Source organism: Lepus europaeus, chromosome 2 (genome assembly GCF_033115175.1).
Source record: "Lepus europaeus isolate LE1 chromosome 2, mLepTim1.pri, whole genome shotgun sequence".
NCBI lineage: Eukaryota > Metazoa > Chordata > Mammalia > Lagomorpha > Leporidae > Lepus > Lepus europaeus.
Window position 1 is genome coordinate 78,103,077 of NC_084828.1, and position 18,386 is coordinate 78,121,462.

General features: G+C 37.8%; 1 protein-coding gene and 1 pseudogene across 3 annotated transcripts in view; both read right to left on the bottom strand.

Moving 5' to 3' along the window:
• The window catches only part of IQCB1 (IQ motif containing B1), a 64,266-nt gene that overhangs the window by 29,087 nt on the left and 16,793 nt on the right, over window positions 1-18,386 (bottom strand). For all 3 annotated transcript variants that reach the window (XM_062208831.1, XM_062208820.1, XM_062208828.1), the window contains one exon: window positions 13,579-13,678. In XM_062208831.1, coding sequence (XP_062064815.1) covers window positions 13,579-13,678 — 100 coding nt within the window. The remainder of the gene's footprint in view (window positions 1-13,578; window positions 13,679-18,386) is intronic.
• On the bottom strand, window positions 8,354-10,576 carry LOC133748299 (non-histone chromosomal protein HMG-14-like; annotated as a pseudogene).

The window sequence follows — 18,386 nt, forward strand, 5'->3', positions numbered from 1 at the left end:
GGTATCATGCTAGGTACAACAGAAAAAACAAAATAGCCAAAGGCCATCTCTTCATAGAAACTTGCAATCAAATTGAGAAGGAAAGATAAATGTGCAAAATGTTAAGTAACAGGTAAATCAAGGCAACAATAGGAGAAAATCCTAACATAATGCAGGGTTGGTTGCTAAATGATACATGAAGATCATGTACTAAATATAAAGGAGAAGCTTTATATTTCCTTTAGTTGTTCCTTCATTATACTGGCAACTTCATCTTGCATTAATGATGTCAAGAAAAATTTCCTAAAAAGGAGTTAGTCAGAGTGTCTTTTCACTAAATCCCCTTAAGAAGTATGTGGTATCTCTTTCTACTTACTATTAAGACATTTTATAATTCTGTAAAAACAGATGTAGACTAGGAGAAAATGGACAATGACAATGATTCTGAGGGCAAGTAGATAATGCAAATGATTTCTGTTCAATACAAAACACAATTGTAAAACCTACTATATATTGCTTCATAAACAAAATTTTTTTCTATTAGTAAAATTGTTTTAATCTAACAAATTCATTTCTACATTCCCTTGACAAATTCTCCTTTGAACATATATAAACATTAATTACTCATTAATTACTGAGTTGAATAAAATTTTTGTCTGGCTAAATTTTCTAACTGCGTAAGAGTCATGTTTTCAGTTTTTTGAAAATTAGTAGTGACTAAAACAATTTTATAAGAAAAAAAGTCAGTGTCTGTCCTAAATTTAAAAATCTCAAGTTCAAATCTCAAGAGTTCAAATCATCCAATCAAAATACCTGGGAATCTTTCTGATACCTGTTCTGTCACCTTGGCTCTTCAGCTATTGCACGGCTCTTCTTCCTATTGCTCACTCCTTTCCCTGTATCATTCCACATCATTCCACATTCAACTTAGGTGAAAAATAGGCTCAAAACACCTTAGAGACATCCATATCCCAATTTGATAGAAATCTTCACTTCATATTCCACAAAGACCTTATATATTATACTTGTTAAGATGCTTTTAAATGTTTACTTTCCTAATCTTAAAAAATCCTCTCTAGACTGTCCTGTTTCTCTTCTAATTCAAACTTCCCTGTCTCCACTTCCTCATCTCCCACTCATTTTTCAAGTTACTGCAGCTTTTTCCCTTACTAGTTTACTATAATTCCCCTGGTAAGTTCATCAATTTACTTTCCAATTGTCACATATAGTTTTTCATTAAGTTTGCAGAAATATGGAATTAAAAGATAATGTGCTATGAACTCTTCCCTTATATATCTATCACTCAGTGCTTATTTTCCGAGACCTGTTACTCTACTTAGTTAGCTTCTGTGGTCCAATGTTCTGGTCTCACCATTACTCCTCTACATACACATTTATGACCACTGTTTGTCTTCTTCATGCACTTATTATCCTTAAATATCCCCAAAAGAATTATTCCCCAGGGCTCCACTTTCAATCCATTTTCCCCCCTCAAACTATTCAAATTTCCCACTGTTCTCATCTTTTCTCATGTTTTAAACTATCTCTTGTAAACTGCTAATCTGTAAATCTGTAATTCTAGGCAAGATCTCTTCCATAAGCCAGTTTATCTATTGATGGACATTAAAGTCATTCCTAGTTCTTGGCTATCACAAAGCTGCTATGAACATTTGTGTACAAGTTTTTGTACAAAACTTATTTTACTACCTGAACTACCCATGCTCAGCATAACCAATACTGAATTCATCAAACGTCTCACAAAATCAGCTGCTTATAATTCCACATACCAGTCTGTCACATCTCCCAATATAGTGTCATACCTGACTATACTTTTTATTTTACTCCAAATTAAAACACTAAGTCCTGATTTTAGTTTTTTAATAGTTTTATTACAATATGACTGATATATAACAAGCTGCACATATTTAGTGCATACAATTTGATCAGTTTAATGTGTTTCACCAATACAAATAAGGAATATATCCATCATCTTTCAAAGGAAGTCCCTCCTCCAGCTCCCCAAACCTCCAATCCCCTGCTGACCATTGATCTGTTGTCTAGTTTTAAAAATTACTTTGTAATTTCTTGAATTTTATATAAATGGAATCATTCTATACTTCTTTTGCTTGGTTTCTTTAGCTGGCATAATTATTTTTACATTCACCAGTGTTGTGTTGTACTGAATAATCCATTTCTGTTTATTGCCATTTAGTATTCTACTTTATGTATATACCAGCTTATTTACGTTGGATGGACATTTAAGTTGTTTCTAGTCCTTGGCTATTACAAATAAAGTTGTCATGAGCATTTGTGTATAAATTTTTGTATGGATACTGTCATTTCTGTTGGGCAAATAACTAGGAAAGGAGTGGATATAATATCATAGTTTGTTTAGCTTGTTAATAAACCACCAAACTATTTTCCAAAGTAAATGTACTGTGTTATATTCCCACCAGCAGTGATTGAGAGATCAGTTCCTTTCACGTCTTTGTCAACACTTGGAACAGAGCTTTAAATTTCAGTCATTAAGCAGGGATATAGTGGTTTCTCTACTGAACATCTTTTCATGTGTTTATTTGCTTATATATTCTTTCATGAAATGTCCTCATCTTTTACCTATTTTTCAAATTGGCAGTTATTAAATTTCTGCTTTGTAAAAACTTTCTCCCAATTAACTTTTTATTTCATCAAAAGTGTGTTTTAAAGAAGACTTTTACATCTTGATGAAGTCTAATTTAAGTCTAAACAATTTATTAGTTTTTAAAAGATTCATTTATTTGAAAGAGTTACAAAGAGAGAGAGAAGGAGAAACAGAAAGAGAGAAAGGTCTTCTATCCATTGGTTCACTCCTCAATTAGCCGCAATGGCCAGAGCTGCGCCAATCTGAAGCTAAGGAGCCAGGAGCTTCTACCAGGTCTCCCATGTGGGTGCAGGGGCTCAAGCACTTGGACCATCTTGTACTGCTTTCCCAGGCCATATCAGAGAGCTAGATCGGAAGTAGAGGAGCAGGGACTCAAACCGGTGCCCATATGGGATTCTGGTACTGCAGGCAGTGGCTTTACCCACTACGCCACAGCACCAGCCCCAACAATTTATTATTTTATAGATTTAAATTTGGATGTCATAACAAAGAACCTAGGAAAGATTCATTCAATCCAAGATCAAAAAGGTTTTATATTTTTCTTCAAGAAGCTGTATATTATAGATTTTACATTTAGGTCTTCATGTATTTTGAGTTAATTTTTATATATGATGAAAGGTATAGATCAAAAATTATTTCCTTTGCATACTGATAGCCAATTGTTCCATCAACATTTTTATAAGTTCCTTTCCCCAATGAATGATCTTTCATTTCCAATGAGAATCAACTACCTATATATGTGTAAGTCTATTTCTGACTCTATTCTGTTCCATCAAAGACAAACAAATGTTTTAATAAATATTGTTTTAATTACTGTAGCTTTATAAATGTCTTAAAATTACTGTAGTTCTCCAATCATGCTTCATTTTTCAAAACTGGTTAGGCTATTTTGAATCCTTTGATTTTCTTACAAATTGTACAATCAGCTCTGCAAGGTCTACAACAGGACTCTCATTGGTTTTATTTAAGATATACTACACAGTGGGGCCAGCGCTGTGGCACAGTAGGCTGAGCCTCCCCCTATGGTACCAGCATTCCATATGGACGCTGGGTTCCTGTCCTGGCTGCTGCTCCTCCTCCAATCTAGCTCTCTCCTTACGGCCTGGGAAAGCAGTGGAAGATGGCCCAAGTGCTTGGGAGCCTGTACCCACATGAGAGATCTGGCAGAAGCTCCTGGCTCCTGGCTTCAGCCTAGCTCCAGCCATTGCAGCCATTTGGGGAGTGAACCAGGGATGGAAGACCTTTCTCTCTCTCTTTCCCTCTCTAACTCTACCTCTCAAATAAATAAAACCTTAAAAAAATATACTACCCAGTATATCCTTTACTTATATATTATTTCACTCTTAAATGTCTTATAATTTTCAGTGAATAGGTCTTTTGTATCTTCAGATTTAACATTAAATTGCATATTTTATATTTTCTATGCTAATGTAAATTGCAATTAATTTTTAAAATTTAAGTGTTACTAATGGATATAAAAATTCAATTTATATTTTTAAATTAATTTTGTTTCTAACTACTCTTTTAAATTCAATTTTAAAAGTTCCTTTGTATATTTTGTCAGTTTTTCTACATGGATAACAGTGTTATCACCAAAGACAGAAAGCTTCACTTATTATTTTCTGTTATGGGTTCTTTTTTTTTTTTCCATAGAACACCTTACTAGCTAGAACTTCTAGTACAATGTTAAGTAGAATTGGGTAAGAGTAGACATCCTTGTCTTGTTCCTGATCATACAGGTTGACTATGAAATTTTACTAACAAGTATAATGATAGTGGTAGGATTCTACTAGTTGCCCTTCAATACGCTGAGGAAGTTTCCCCATTATTTTGCTCAGGAGCAGGTTTTAGATTTTGTCAAAACTTCTTTATCTATTGATACAGCTTTTTTCAGTTTAATATGTTACATTGATTGACTTTAATTATACACCAGTCCTGAATTTCTGAGATAAATCTAACTAATTAATGATGGACTAACCTTTTAATACATTGTTGGATTTAATTCACTAAAACTTTGTTTACAATGTTTGCATCTACTTTAATAAATATGAGTGGTTTTCTTTTATCATGTCTTTGGCATTGGTACTATTGTAAAGCTAACCTCACAGAATGAGGTGGGAAATATTTCCTTAATTTTCTTTAATTAATTTATTTGAAAGTCAGAGTTACACAGAGAGTAGGAAAGGCAGAGAGAGAGAGAGAGGTTTTCCATCCGCTGGTTCAATCCCTAATTGACTGCAACGGCCGGAGCTGTGCCGATCCGAAGCTAGGAGCCAGGAGATTCTTCCAAGTCTCCCATGTGGGTGCAGGGGCCCAAGGATTAGACCATCCTCCACGGCTTTCCCAGGCAATAGTGGAGAGCTGGAATTGGAAGTGGAGCAGCCGGGAGTCAAACCGGTGCCCATATGGGATGCTGGCACTGCAGGCAATGGCCTTATCCGCTACTTCACAGTGCCAGCCCCATTCTTCTCTTCAACTTTCTAGTCTTCTTAGATTATTATTTCTTCCCTAAATGTTTAGTAGAATTTAAGTGAATAAGGCATCCAGACCTGAGGTTTTCTTTGCAGGAAGATTTTGTTATAAATTCAATTTGCTTTACAACTATCTAGGGTGTAAACAGGGTTATCTATTGTTTCTTTAGTGAATTTTGGTAGTTTGTGTCTTTCAAAGAATTTGTCCACTCCATCTAAGTTGCTAAAGTTAGAAGCATTAAGTTGTTCATATTATTCCTTTGTGCAAACACTGTAATGTTACCCTGTAATCCTGGATATTGATCATTTGTATTCTTTTTCTTACCTAATAACTCGTTACAGGCTTATTAATGTCATTAATCTTCCAAAAGAACAATTCTGTGGAATCATTTATTTTCTCTACTCTTTTCATTTACTATTTTATTCATTTCTATTTCAAATTTTATTTCTTCTGCTTAGAGTTTAACTTCCCTTTCCTTAGCTTCTGAAGGTGGAAGCAGAGGTCAATGATTTGAGAATTTTCTTCTGTTCTAATGTAAGAATTAATGAGATAAATTTTCCTCTAAGTAAAGTTTTAATTAAGATGCCTACCAGAAATTCTCATGTTGTATTTGAATTTCCATTCAATTATAAATGATTTCTAATTTCACATTTGATGTCTTGCGGCTTATTTAAATGTATTGTTTCCCCATATTTGGGGCCATTTTAGAGATCTTCTTGGTACCAGTTTCCAACAAATTCTACTCAGGTCACAAGACACACTTTCTAGTACAAAAATCCTTTTAAGTTTATTGAGACATGTTTTATGGCCCAGGATATGGCCTTTTTGTAATGATCCATTTGCATTTGAAAAGAATGTATATTCTGCTGTCTTTTGATAGAATGTCCTAAAAATGTCATTCAGGGGGCCAGTGCTGTGGCCTAGCGGGTAAAGCTGCCACCTGCAGTGCCAGCATCCAAAATGGGCTTGGTTCCAGTCCTGGCTGCTCCACTTCTGAACCAGCTCTCTGCTATGACCTGAGAAAGCAGTAGAAGATGACCAAAGTGCTTGGGCCTGCACCTGCGTGGGAGATCCGGAAGAAGCTCCTGGCTCCAGATCGGCCCAGCTCCAGCTTTTGCAGCCATCTGGGGAGTGAACCTGTGGATGGAAGACATCTCTGACTCTGCTTCTCAGTAACTCTGCCTTCCAAATAAATAAATAAATCTTTACCAAAAAAAGTCATTTAGGTCAAGTTGTTTGATATGGTGGTTGAAATCTTTTATAATCATCCTAATTTTTGTGTAATTATTCTATCAATTATCAAGACAGGCATATTTGACATCTTCCATGTTCACTGAGGATTTATTTCTCCCTGCAATCCTATCAAGTTTGCTCATGTATTTGGAAACTCTATTAGATCAAGAAACATGATCCTTTTGATAAATTCACATCTTTATGATTACAAAATAACCATTTTTATCACTGGTAATAATATTTGCTCTGAAATTTGTCTGATACTAACATTGTCTGCATTAACACAGTATTTTTTTAAATCATTTTAAAGTATTAGTGTCCTTATATTTAAAGTGCATATCTAGCCAGCGCCGCAGCTCACTAGGCTAATCCTCTGCCTTGCGGCGCCGGCACACTGGGTTCTAGTCCCGGTCGGGGCGCCAGATTCTGTCCCAGTTGCCCCTCTTCCAGGCCAGCTCTCTGCTGTGGCCAGGGAGTGCAGTGGAGGATGGCCCAACTGCTTGGGCCCTGCACCCCATGGGAGACCAGGAGAAGCACCTGGCTCCTGCCATCAGATCAGTGCGGTGCACCGGCCTCAGCGCGCCAGCCGCGGCGGCCATTGGAGGGTGAACCAACGGCAAAAAGGAAGACCTTTCTCTCTGTCTCTCTCTCTCACTGTCCAATCTGCCTGTCAAAAAAAAAAAAAATAATAATAATAAAGTGCATATCTAGTAGGCTGCAAATAGGTTCTTACTTGTAAAAATTCAATCTACTGGCGCTGTGGCATAGTTAAAGCTGCTGCTTGAAGTACCGACACCCCATATGGGTGCCGGTTTGAGTCCTGGCTGCTCCGCTTCTGATCAAGCTTTCTGCATTGGCCTGGAAAAGCAGTAGAAGATGGCCCAAGTCCTTGGGCCCGTACACCTGTGTGGGAGACCTGCAAGAAACTCCTGGCTTCGGAGTGGTATAGCTCCAGCTGTTGTGGCCAATTGGGGAGTGAACCAATGGATGGAAGGACCCCCCCCCCCCCCCCCGCTTCTCCTTCTGTGTGTAACTCTTTCAACTAAATAAATCTTAAAAAAATTCATCTGTAAATCTCTTTTAATTTGGCTTTTTTCAAGCATTTACATCTAATACAGATAGGTTTACATTTACCTCTTGTTTTTTGTTTTGTCCTGTATTCATTTTCTCCTTTGTTTTACTACCTTGGTTCAGATTATGTATTTTTAAGATACATTTTTATTGCCTTTGCTTATTAGCTATAATTCTTTATTATTTTATTGATTACTTTAAGGGTCACAGTATATATTTCCACTTATTAAACTACTTTCAAGTGATATTATGCCATTTCATGTATAGTGTAAGAGTCTTAAAATAATGCATTACTATTTCTTTCCCCCAAGCTCATACTGTTATAATGTCTACTGATAAACATGTTATAAGTCCCAAAATACATTTTTGTACAAATATACTATACATATATCCCAATACAACATGAAAAATAATCTTATATATTTACTTACTATATAACCACCATTTTTGCTATTTCTTATTCCTTTGCATAACTCCATTTTCCTTCTAGCTAAAGGATTTCCCTAAAAATTTTTCATAGTATGGGTCTACTGTGATTTCTTTTTTGTTGTTGTTCATAATTGAGATTTATTAATGTTGAGAAATAGTACAGACATTTCAATTTGTACATAATTCTTTTTTTTTTTTTTGACAGGCAGAGGGGATAGTGAGAGAGAGAGACAGAGAGAAAGGTCTTCCTTTTTGCCATTGGTTCACCCCTCAATGGCTGCTGCGGCCGGTGCATCGTGCTGATCCGAAGCCAGGAGCCAGGTGCTTCTCCTGGTCTCCCATGCGGGTGCAGGGCCCAAGCACTTGGGCCATCCTCCACTGCCTTCCCTGGCTATAGCAGAGAGCTGGCCTGGAAGAGGGGCAACCGGGATAGAATCCGGCGCCCCAACCGGGACTAGAACCCGGTGTGCTGGCGCCGCAAGGTGGAGGATTAGCCTGTTAAGCCACGCGCCGGCCAATTTGTACATAATCTGAATATCCACTCCAAAATCTAAAAAGCATGAACTGTCATTCTTTTTTAAAGCTATTCTAGTGACTTTCCAGCTTCAAATCTGGAGGCAACCCTTCCTTAAGTGGATATCAAGTATCAGTATCTTCAAATGTTGCTGTTATACATAAATTCACCCATTCACAATTTAATATCATACACATGACATACTCAAATTTTCAATCTTTGTACATTAACAAATTTAGGAAAATTGGACTGTCACAACCAAAGATATTACAGAGTGTACACAGTTCTAGAGAACAAGAAGTGGTTTTCTGTAGGAAACAATTCTACTAAACAACATGCAAGTAACTGAAAATATTCAAGACATATTAAATGCACAACTGTGACTCCAAATTCCCATTTAGTATATTTGTATACTAATGTATAGTATACACCCCCCATCTATGGAATATTAAGCTGACACCCAGGACAAAGTCAAAGTCTTCCATAATTCAGTATTCCACTATTTTCTGGTTGTACCAAAAAATAAACAACTGGCAAATGACTTCATCTCTTAAAAAAACTATTTACACTTAAAAAACAAGGTGAAGTAGGCTTTCCTCCATAAAAGTGTTTCTAGAGTTACTAAAAAACTTGCAATTACAAAGCAGTTGATAAAATAACCCTCTGGACTATACAAAAAGGGAGACAGGAACCACTGATAAGACACAGTTAATATTAATCAGACATGGTTTCTTTCTTTTCTGCTTCATCAGAAGTTGGATTCTCCTTATTTTTAGTTTCTCCATTTTCTGAAGGCAAATCTTTAGTTTCTTGGTTAGCCACCTTGGCCTGTTTTTATTTTGCTCCTCTCTTCCCTTTTGTCTGTACTTTTTTGTTCAAGAACTTTTACTTCCTGGTTGCCTTTTTGGACTTTGCTTCTACTTTTGCAGGGGCAGGTTTAGCTGTGAACCTTGCGGATCTCTTGGGCTCTTCTTTTACCACCCCTTCTGCCAAGCTAACCTTCCTCTTTGGCGTTTGGCAGTGGGAGGTTATGTGCTGGGTGCCTGCAGGCCACAGTGCACCAAGAGCATTCATAAAGCTTGGCTGCCTGGCTGCTGCTGCTCCTACTGCCACCCAAGCTGCTGGGACCCTACTGATGATTTCTGAAAAAGTACTTTGGGTTTGTTTTTGAAATATATTTTCACTGTATTCAAAATGTTAGTGTCACAATTTTTTCTTTCTCAATTTTAAGGTGTTCCTTAGTTGTATTTTGCCTGCATTGTTTCCAATGACAAAGACTTCATCTTTATCTTCACTCTTCCTCTATGCAATGTTTTTCCTTTGGTTGGCTTCTAAAATTTTCTATTGATCATTATTTAGAATACTTGATTAACACGTGCCTTAATGTAGATTTTTTCTTCATATCTATTGTTCTTGGGATTCAACAAGATTTTTGAAACTCAAGTTTATAGTTTTCATCAAATTTGGAAAAATCTTGGTCATTATTTATTCAATTTTTTTCCCTAATCATACTATCTCTTTAGGTGCTCTGATTAAACCCATAAGGCTGCTTGAAGCTGTCCCACAATTCAATGAGTTTTCATTCCTTTTTTAAAAAAAATTTCCTTGTTTCATTTTGTAGTTTCTATTGATGTCTTAAAAGTCACTAATCTTCTGTAAGATTAATCTGCTATTTTTCCATCCAGTGTATTTTCCATCTGAGACACTGTAGTTTTCATCTGTAGACGTTCAGCTGAGTGGACACAGAGCTGTGTAATAGGTTAAGCCTCTGCCTGCAGCACTGGCATCCCATATGGGCGCCAATCTGTGTCCCAGCTGCTCCTCTTCTGATCCAGCTCTCTGCTTGTGCCTGGGAAAGCAGTGGAGGATGGCCCAACTGCTGGGGATCCTACACCCACGTAGGAGACCCTGAAGAAGCTCCTGGCTTCAGATTGGCCCAGCTCCAGCCATTGTGGCCATTTAGGGGGTGAACCAGGGGATGGAAGACCTCTCTCTCTGTCTCTCCCTCTCTCTGTAACTGCCTCTCAAGTAATTAAATCTTTGGAAAAAAAATAAGAAGTTCAACTTAAGTTTTACATCACCCAGCTCCCTAGTTAACTTTTTGAATATATGGAATACAGTTATAATAACTGTCCAAATGTCCTTGATTAATTCTATCATGTGTCATTTTGACCAACTGATTCATCTCGTTATAGATCTTGTTTTCCTATTTTGTTAAATGTCTGATATTTTACTGTAAGCAAGACTCTGTGAATTTTATTTTGTTGGAGCTGACAGAAAAAAATTAAGTAACATTTTATAAAATCAAGTCATTTCTTCTAGCTGTAGTATGTTCAGTAAAATATGACAGTACATTCTATGTAATCATAGTAAGTTTTCATTAAATGCAAGAAACAATCACTATATAGGACTAAAGGAAGAGAAAAAATGAGTGATCAAAGCAAATATTATATGTAAGCACAAGCAGGATTTTCTTTCCTTTTAAAACCAAATTGAAGCATGTTGCATTTCCAGGATTTGTATACCCGACACAAATAAAGATTTCAAAATGCAGATAGTTTGGAAACACTTTGATCCTTTAGGGGCTTGATTTTTTTTTTTTTTTTTGACAGGCAGAGTGGATAGTGAGACAGAGAGAAAGGTCTTCCTTTACTGTTGGTTCATCCTCCAATGGCCGCTGCAGCCGGCACTGATTCGAAGCCAGGAGCCAGGTGCTTCTCCTGGTCTCCCATGTGGGTGCAGGGCCCAAGCACTTGAGCCATCCTCCACTGCACTACTGGGCCACAGCAGAGAGCTGGCCTGGAAGAGGAGCCACCGGGATAGAATCCAGCGCCCCGACCGGGACTAGAACCCGGTGTGCCGGCGCCGCAGGCAGAGGATTAGCCTATTGAACCGCAGCGCCGGCCATAAGGTCTTGGTTTTTTAAACATTTATTTATTCAGAGAGAGCAAGAGCAAGAGTGAGTGAGCACATGCTCCTACCTGCTGGTTCACTAGCCAAATGCCCAGAACAGCCAGGGCTGGGCTAAGCTGAAGCCAGGAGCCAGGGAACAGGAACTCAAACTAAGTCTCTCGGGTAGGTAGGAGAACCTAATCGCTGGAGCCATTCCTGCCACCTGCTTTGGTCTACATTAGCAGGAGGCTGGAGCTAGCAGCCAGAGCTAGGGATATGGTACTCTGAAAAAGGTATGCAAGTTTCTCAACAGGCATCTTAACCACTGGGCTAAATTCTCACCCCTCAGGTATTTTATGATTTGTCTGGATGGTCCAGGTGTTTTTAATTACTCAGGTAACATCTTTTTGAATACTCTACCTAGTGCCAAATTACTTATGAGGTTTTCCAGTTTGTTGGAGACAAGCATTATTCCTGGCCCTGTGTAAACTTCTTTCAATCCCTCTGGATTACTGTTTTCCCTGTCATTGGGTAGTTTCCTCACACGTACTTGGCGATCAATACTACATGGCTGAAGGCAACCTTCAGCACATGTGCAGTTCTACATAGCTCTCACCTGAGCTTCTATCTTGTGAACTAAGCTATCTCCTTTCCCCAAAAAACTTACGGCTCTATCTCTTCAACTGAAGCTGACTGCTATAGCCCTTCCTACACCACAGTCTGGAAACTCAGTAGCATAAGTTAGGAAAATTGTTAAGTTTATCTGCTTTATTTCGTTTTCTTTGGCTCAATTTCTTTCATGAACTTATGTTCAGTTTCCTGAAAACTGATATATTATGTCATCTTTTTTTTTCTTCAAGTGGGAGGATAAATCCATCCCTTTTATTCCAACTTAATTAGAAATGAGATTTTGATGATTTTAATTAATTTTAAACTAACTTCCCAAGTACCAGTGCCCAGAATCAAGATTTCACTACTGGCCGGCGCTGTGGCTTAACAGGCTAATCCTCTGCCTTGTGGCGCCGGCACACCGGGTTCTAGTCCCGGTTGGGGCACCGGATTCTATCCTGGTTGCCCCTCTTCCAGGCCAGCTCTCTGCTGTGGCCCGGGAGTGCAATGGAGGATGGCCCAAGTGCTTGGGCCCTGCACCCGCATGGGAGACCAGGAGAAGCGCCTGGCTCCTGGCTTCAGATCAGCGAGATGCGCTGGCCGCAGCGGCCATTCGAGGGTGAACCAACGGCAAAAAGGAAGACCTTTCTCTCTGTCTCTCTCTCACACTATCCACTCTGCCTGTCAAAAACAAAACAAAATTTAGAAAAGAAAATTAAAAAAAAAAAAGATTTCACTACTTCCATTGCATTAGCATGACTATTTTCTCTAATTGCCTTCTTTGTCTAGTTTGTTACCTTAAATATTTCCTCTAGAGTCACTGAGTAATAAAACTAAAACATAATCACTCGTTCTCATTGCCTACAGAATAAGACCTAGTTTCCTTAACACAGCATTTAAGTTTTTCAAGACTTGCTAGCCACCTCTGATTCTGAATTTCATATCCAACAACAATGAATTATACCTACTTTCCAGGCTCTGCATGTTTTCTTAACATCTGTGCTTTTGCATATTTTGTCACCTTTACCTGGAAATACTACTTTTTCCCAGTCCTCTTTGACAAATTTATCATCCTTAAACATTTCATCTGATGTGTTACTTTCTCCAGGAAGTAATCATCCCTCAGCTTGGGTTAGAAGCTCCTTTAACACTTAAGCACAACTTTAACATTACAGGTAATACGTTACAATTATGGTTATATGTCTGTCTCTTCTACTTTACCATATGCTCTTTGCAGATAAGGTTTATATCTTATTCAATTTTGTACATGTAATGACAGATATAATACTTAGCATATAGTAGCTGCTTAATAAAGCCATACTCATTCTGAACTGAAAGAATGAATTATTCCAACCATGTGTACACTAACTTTCCATTTTGATCTGAGGAACTATTATTTCTTTAATATACCTATCACAATACTGAGCTTGATGCTTATTAATAAACACTGATTAAGCATTTTTTATTGTGGTTACAATATTTTTCTTCAGATAAGACAGACTGTCTTTGATAAGCCTGAGATTTTACCTAAAATCTTGTTAAGCTCTGAGATAAGATACCAACTTGATAATAAATTTCTCATCTTTTGTAATGCATATATTAATGTTTCCTGAAAGACAATGGCAAGAGAGCTTTTGTGTCATTGAAAAATCACATACAATTGATTTTCAGCAAAATTAAATTGGCAATATTTCTGGTAAAAAATAAAAATCAGTAACATTTTATAAAACCAAGTCACCTGTTGATCAGTAGTATATTCTGTAGCAGAGTCATAAGTGTAGCTCCTATTTGAACATTGTCAGTTTGCAGTAAGTGTAAGAAATGATCACTTTGTAGTACTAAAGGAAGAAAAAAAGGAGGAAAATTAAAGCAAAGATTCTATGATAACAAAAATGGGATTCTATTCTTTTTAAACCACATCAAAGTGTGACCATTTCTGTTAAACTTCTTGGTTTTATGTAGCCTAAAATAAAGATGATTTTAAGATGTAGAAATCTTAAACAGCTATAAATAACAGTCATCCCACTTTTATGAATAGTTATGGTCAAGCTAAGAATTTATTATTTTTCTCTTTAAATTTCAAGTAAAATAATATACCCTAGTTTGAATTCTTTTTCTACCTATGAATTTCAGTAAATAAAACCAAATTTCCCATGGCTGTGACAGAATATTAAGGCAATTATATCATGGATAACTATCATCAATTGTCAAGTTCTTGAAAAATAATTTTGCTACATAATATTTTAAATAATAATGAAAACATTAAGTACAATCTTTTCGCTTTGATTAGTTAGAATTTTTAGATTCTAAGCAGTCCTTATGACTTGGAATTGGATTTTTTTCTAAGTTGCTTAATCTCTCAGAACTTCCATTTCTTCATCTGCAATAACAGTTATCACATGGGCTAATGTGTCCTAGAACAGAGTATATTTTCTTTTTTTTAATATCTTATTTATTTGAAAGACAGAGTTGCAGAGAGAGGTAGAGACAGAGAGAGAAGTCTTCCATCCGCTGGTTCACTCCCCAGATGGCCAATCCGAAGCCAGGAGCCAGGAGCTTCTTCTGGGTCTCCCATATGTGTGCAGGGGCCCAAGGACTTGGGCCATCTTCTACTGCTTTCCCAGGCCACAGCAGAGAGCTGGATCGGAAGTGGAGCAGCCAGGACTAGAACCAGCACCCATATGGGATGCCAGCGCTTCAGGCCAGGGCTTTAACCCGCTGTGCCACAGCGCCGGCCCCTGAACAGAGTATATTTTCAATAAATATCATTGTCTATTATCTCCTCCACCAAATAAGCAGAATTTTAATATCAGTTATGATGGTAAGCTAGTGCTGTGTACACTACCATTATTCTTTTCCTATTTCTATTTCTGAGGGAATAAATATGATTTCTCTGATACCAAAATTCTATTTTTCATTCTTTTTATGAAGTCCAATATTTCACCTGATCCATTTTTTAAATGTGTAACAATTTAGAAAAATAATTATTAAATATTTCTTTTTTTTATCTTAGTAGTAAAAAAACCTCTTCCCTGTAGCTAGAATAAGTATATTTTCCATTATTATTAGTAGTATATTAATATCTCTTGAATTAACTTTGAATATGTTTTTATTTATTGGAAAAATTTACACTAAAATAATTTATTAAAGTAATTCCATTTTATTGTTTGAAAGATTTATTTATTTATTTGAAAGACAGAGCAACAAAGAGAAAAGAGATAACAGAGACACAGAAAGAGATCTTCCCTCCACTTCCCTTCACTCCCCAAATGCCTGCAACAGCCACAGTGGGCCAGGCCAAAGCCAGAAGCCAGTAACTCCATTTGGTTCTCCCACATGAGTGGCAGGGATCCAAGTCATTAGCCCAGGGGCCCAGGCACATTAGCAAGAAGTTGGATTAGAATCAGAGTAACCAGTACTTCACTAACACTCAGATATAGGATACCAGCACTGCAAGTGGCAGCTTAACCCTCTGCATCACCACATCAGCTCCCCATTTTATTTTTTATATTGTCTCGTAATATATTACCATATAATTAATTTGGGGAGCCCCTGCTGTTTTTCAGCTGTAGGCAGATAACTTGAGAGAGTAAGTTCTACTTTCCTGCCACCACTCCTCCAAACAAAAACCAACACTTTACCTGCTTATTTAAAATTTTCATAATGAAAGTTTTAAACAAACCTAAGAGCAGACAGGATAGCATTTGTGCAAATCTTAACAAAAATTAATTCCTGGCCAATCTTGTTGATCCCTAGCCTACACCAATGGTGACTGTTTTGGCATCTTACTATATTTGGCATCTTCAATCTACTGCATTTATTATCCTATTACTGTTCATAATTTCCTGTATGTGGCTAGCAGAAGAGCCTGAATCCTTTCCATAATCTCCTAATAGATTTTGCTGGCTTCCCTTATATCTGACAGTCCAGACACTGAAGCTTGCCTTGTACACTTTTTACTCTAGGCCAATAGTCAGCCATTTGTCCAAGGACTTGATTCCTTTTAAAGAAAAAAAGCTGTTAGAAATGCCATTTTTGATGTGCCTATTTGTATTTGCATATAAATTTTATAATGATTTAACTTAGTTTTCATAGCTACCTTATAGATATTTTAATTAATTTGAGAGGCAGAAAGACAGAGACAAAGCTCCCATTTATTGCTTCACTCCTCAAATGCCTGCAATAGCTGGGGCTTTGCAAGACTGAAGCTGGGAGTAGGAAACTCAATCTATATCTTTTACATGAATAGCAAGGACCTAGCTACTTGAGTCTCTTTGGGTACTCATTAGCAGGAAGCTGGAATAGGGAGCGGAGCTGGGACTTGAAATCAGGCACTCTAGTATAGGATGCAGGTATCCCAACCATCATCTAATCCATGGATATTTTATTTTTTAAAAAATATTTATTTATGGCCGGCGCCGTGGCTCAACAGGCTAATCCTCCGCCTTGCGGCGCCGGCACACCGGGTTCTAGTCCCGGTCGGGGCACCGATCCTGTCCCGGTTGCCCCTCTTCCAGGCCAGCTCTCTGCTGTGGCCAGGGAGTGCAGTGGAGGATGGCCCAAGTGTTTGGGTCCTGCACCCCATGGGAGACCAGGAGAAGCACCTGGCTCCTGCCATCGGAACAGCGCGGTGCGCCGGCCGCAGCGCGCTACCGCGGCGGCCATTGGAGGGTGAACCAATGGCAAAAGGAAGATCTTTCTCTCTGTCTCTCTCTCACTGTCCACTCTGCCTGTCAAAAAAAAAAAAAAAAAATTTATTTATTTATTTATTTATTTATTTATTGTTATTTACTACTTGAAGGGCAGAGCTTAAGGGAGGGAGGAAAGTAGAGAGGGAGGGAGGATGGGGAGAGGGAAAGAGAGGCAGAGATGGAGGGGAAGAAAGAAAGAGAATTGTTCACGAGAGGGGGAGGAGGAGGGGGAGGGGGAAGGAGGGAGAGTGTGGGGGAGGGAGAGGATCGTTCACTCCCCAAATGGCAGCAATAGTTAAGTCTGGGCCAAGCTTAAGTGAGGACCCAGGAACTCCATCTGGTATCCCACATGGATGGCAGGGTAAGGGGAGACATAATTTATGTACTTTTTTAAAGATTCATTCATTTGAAAGGCAGGGTGACAAGGAAAAAAGAGAGAGAGAACAAAGTGGACCACCATCTCCTGCCTTCCTAGGCACGTTAGCAGGGAGCCGGATTAGAAGCAGAGTCACTGGGACTAAAACCAGCACTCCAATATTGGATGCTGTCATCACAAGCACGATTTAACCCACTGTGCCACAACACTGTTCTCATCTGCAAATATTTTAAACATGTAGATTAACTCAAGAAACATTATCCTTTTTGTTATATTTATTGTTCTCAAAAGGAATATTGTATTTTTAAAACACTATTCAAATACTCTGTCTCTTTTTACTAGGTATTTTGTATCCATAATCCTAAATGCTTTAATATTTGTGCTTAAATAGCTCTTTAAACTAAGAACTTTTAATAATATTTGTCCTATAACAGGAAATAGTAATGGTTTTTAAAAAGGAAGCATTTAAACATGTTACTTAGCTCTATTGATATCACTGACCAAAAGTGTTAGTTATACTAATTGAAACTGGCTACATCTGGAATATGGGAAATAAGAGTGGGTGTAAGAGTTAAGTATTTTTTTTTAAATATCCTTATTGAATTATTTGATTTTTAGTGCATGTATGATTCTGAAGAGAAAAAGAGGTAAAAATAAAGCATCAAAGTATTGTTTCCTTTAAAAAATATCCCTACAGCATTGCATTTATGTCAAATCAAATTTTTCACACTTTTAGTTATATCTATATAGTTAAGTAACATGTCTAAATACTTCCTTTTTGAAAACCATTACCTATTAAGTTCCCATTACAGAAAAAATGTTATTAAAAGTTCCCAGTTTAAAGAACTATTTAACCAGCCGGCACCATGGCTCAACAGGCTAATCCTCCGCCTAGCGGCGCCGGCACACCGGGTTCTAGTCCTGGTCGGGGTGCTGGATTTTGTCTCGGTTGCCCCTCTTCCAGGCCAGCTCTCTGCTGTGGCCAGGGAGTGCAGTGGAGGATGGCCCAAGTGCTTGGGCCCTGCACCCCATGGGAGACCAGGAGAAGCACCTGGCTCCTGCCTTCGGATCGGCGCGGTGCGCTGGCCGCGGCGCTCTGGCCGCGGCAGCCATTGGAGGGTGAACCAACGGTAAAGGAAGACCTTTCTCTCTGTCTCTCTCTCTCTCACTATCCACTCTGCCTGTCAAAAAAATAAATAAATAAAAAAAAAGAACTATTTAACCAAAAAATGTAAAACATCATCATATAAAAGTTTATTCTTAACTTGGACGGATAGGCTTATGAGTTAAATCATATTTACTCCGTATATAGGGATTTCTCTCACAATAGATCTAAAGCACTAACTGTAATATTTGAAATGTAAAAATTAAGTTTTTCTGGATTAAGCTGTGCAAATTATCAGATCTACTAAAATTATCTCAGATCTATGAAACAGTAAAAGGTAAGGGGAGACATAATTTATGTACTTTTTTAAAGAT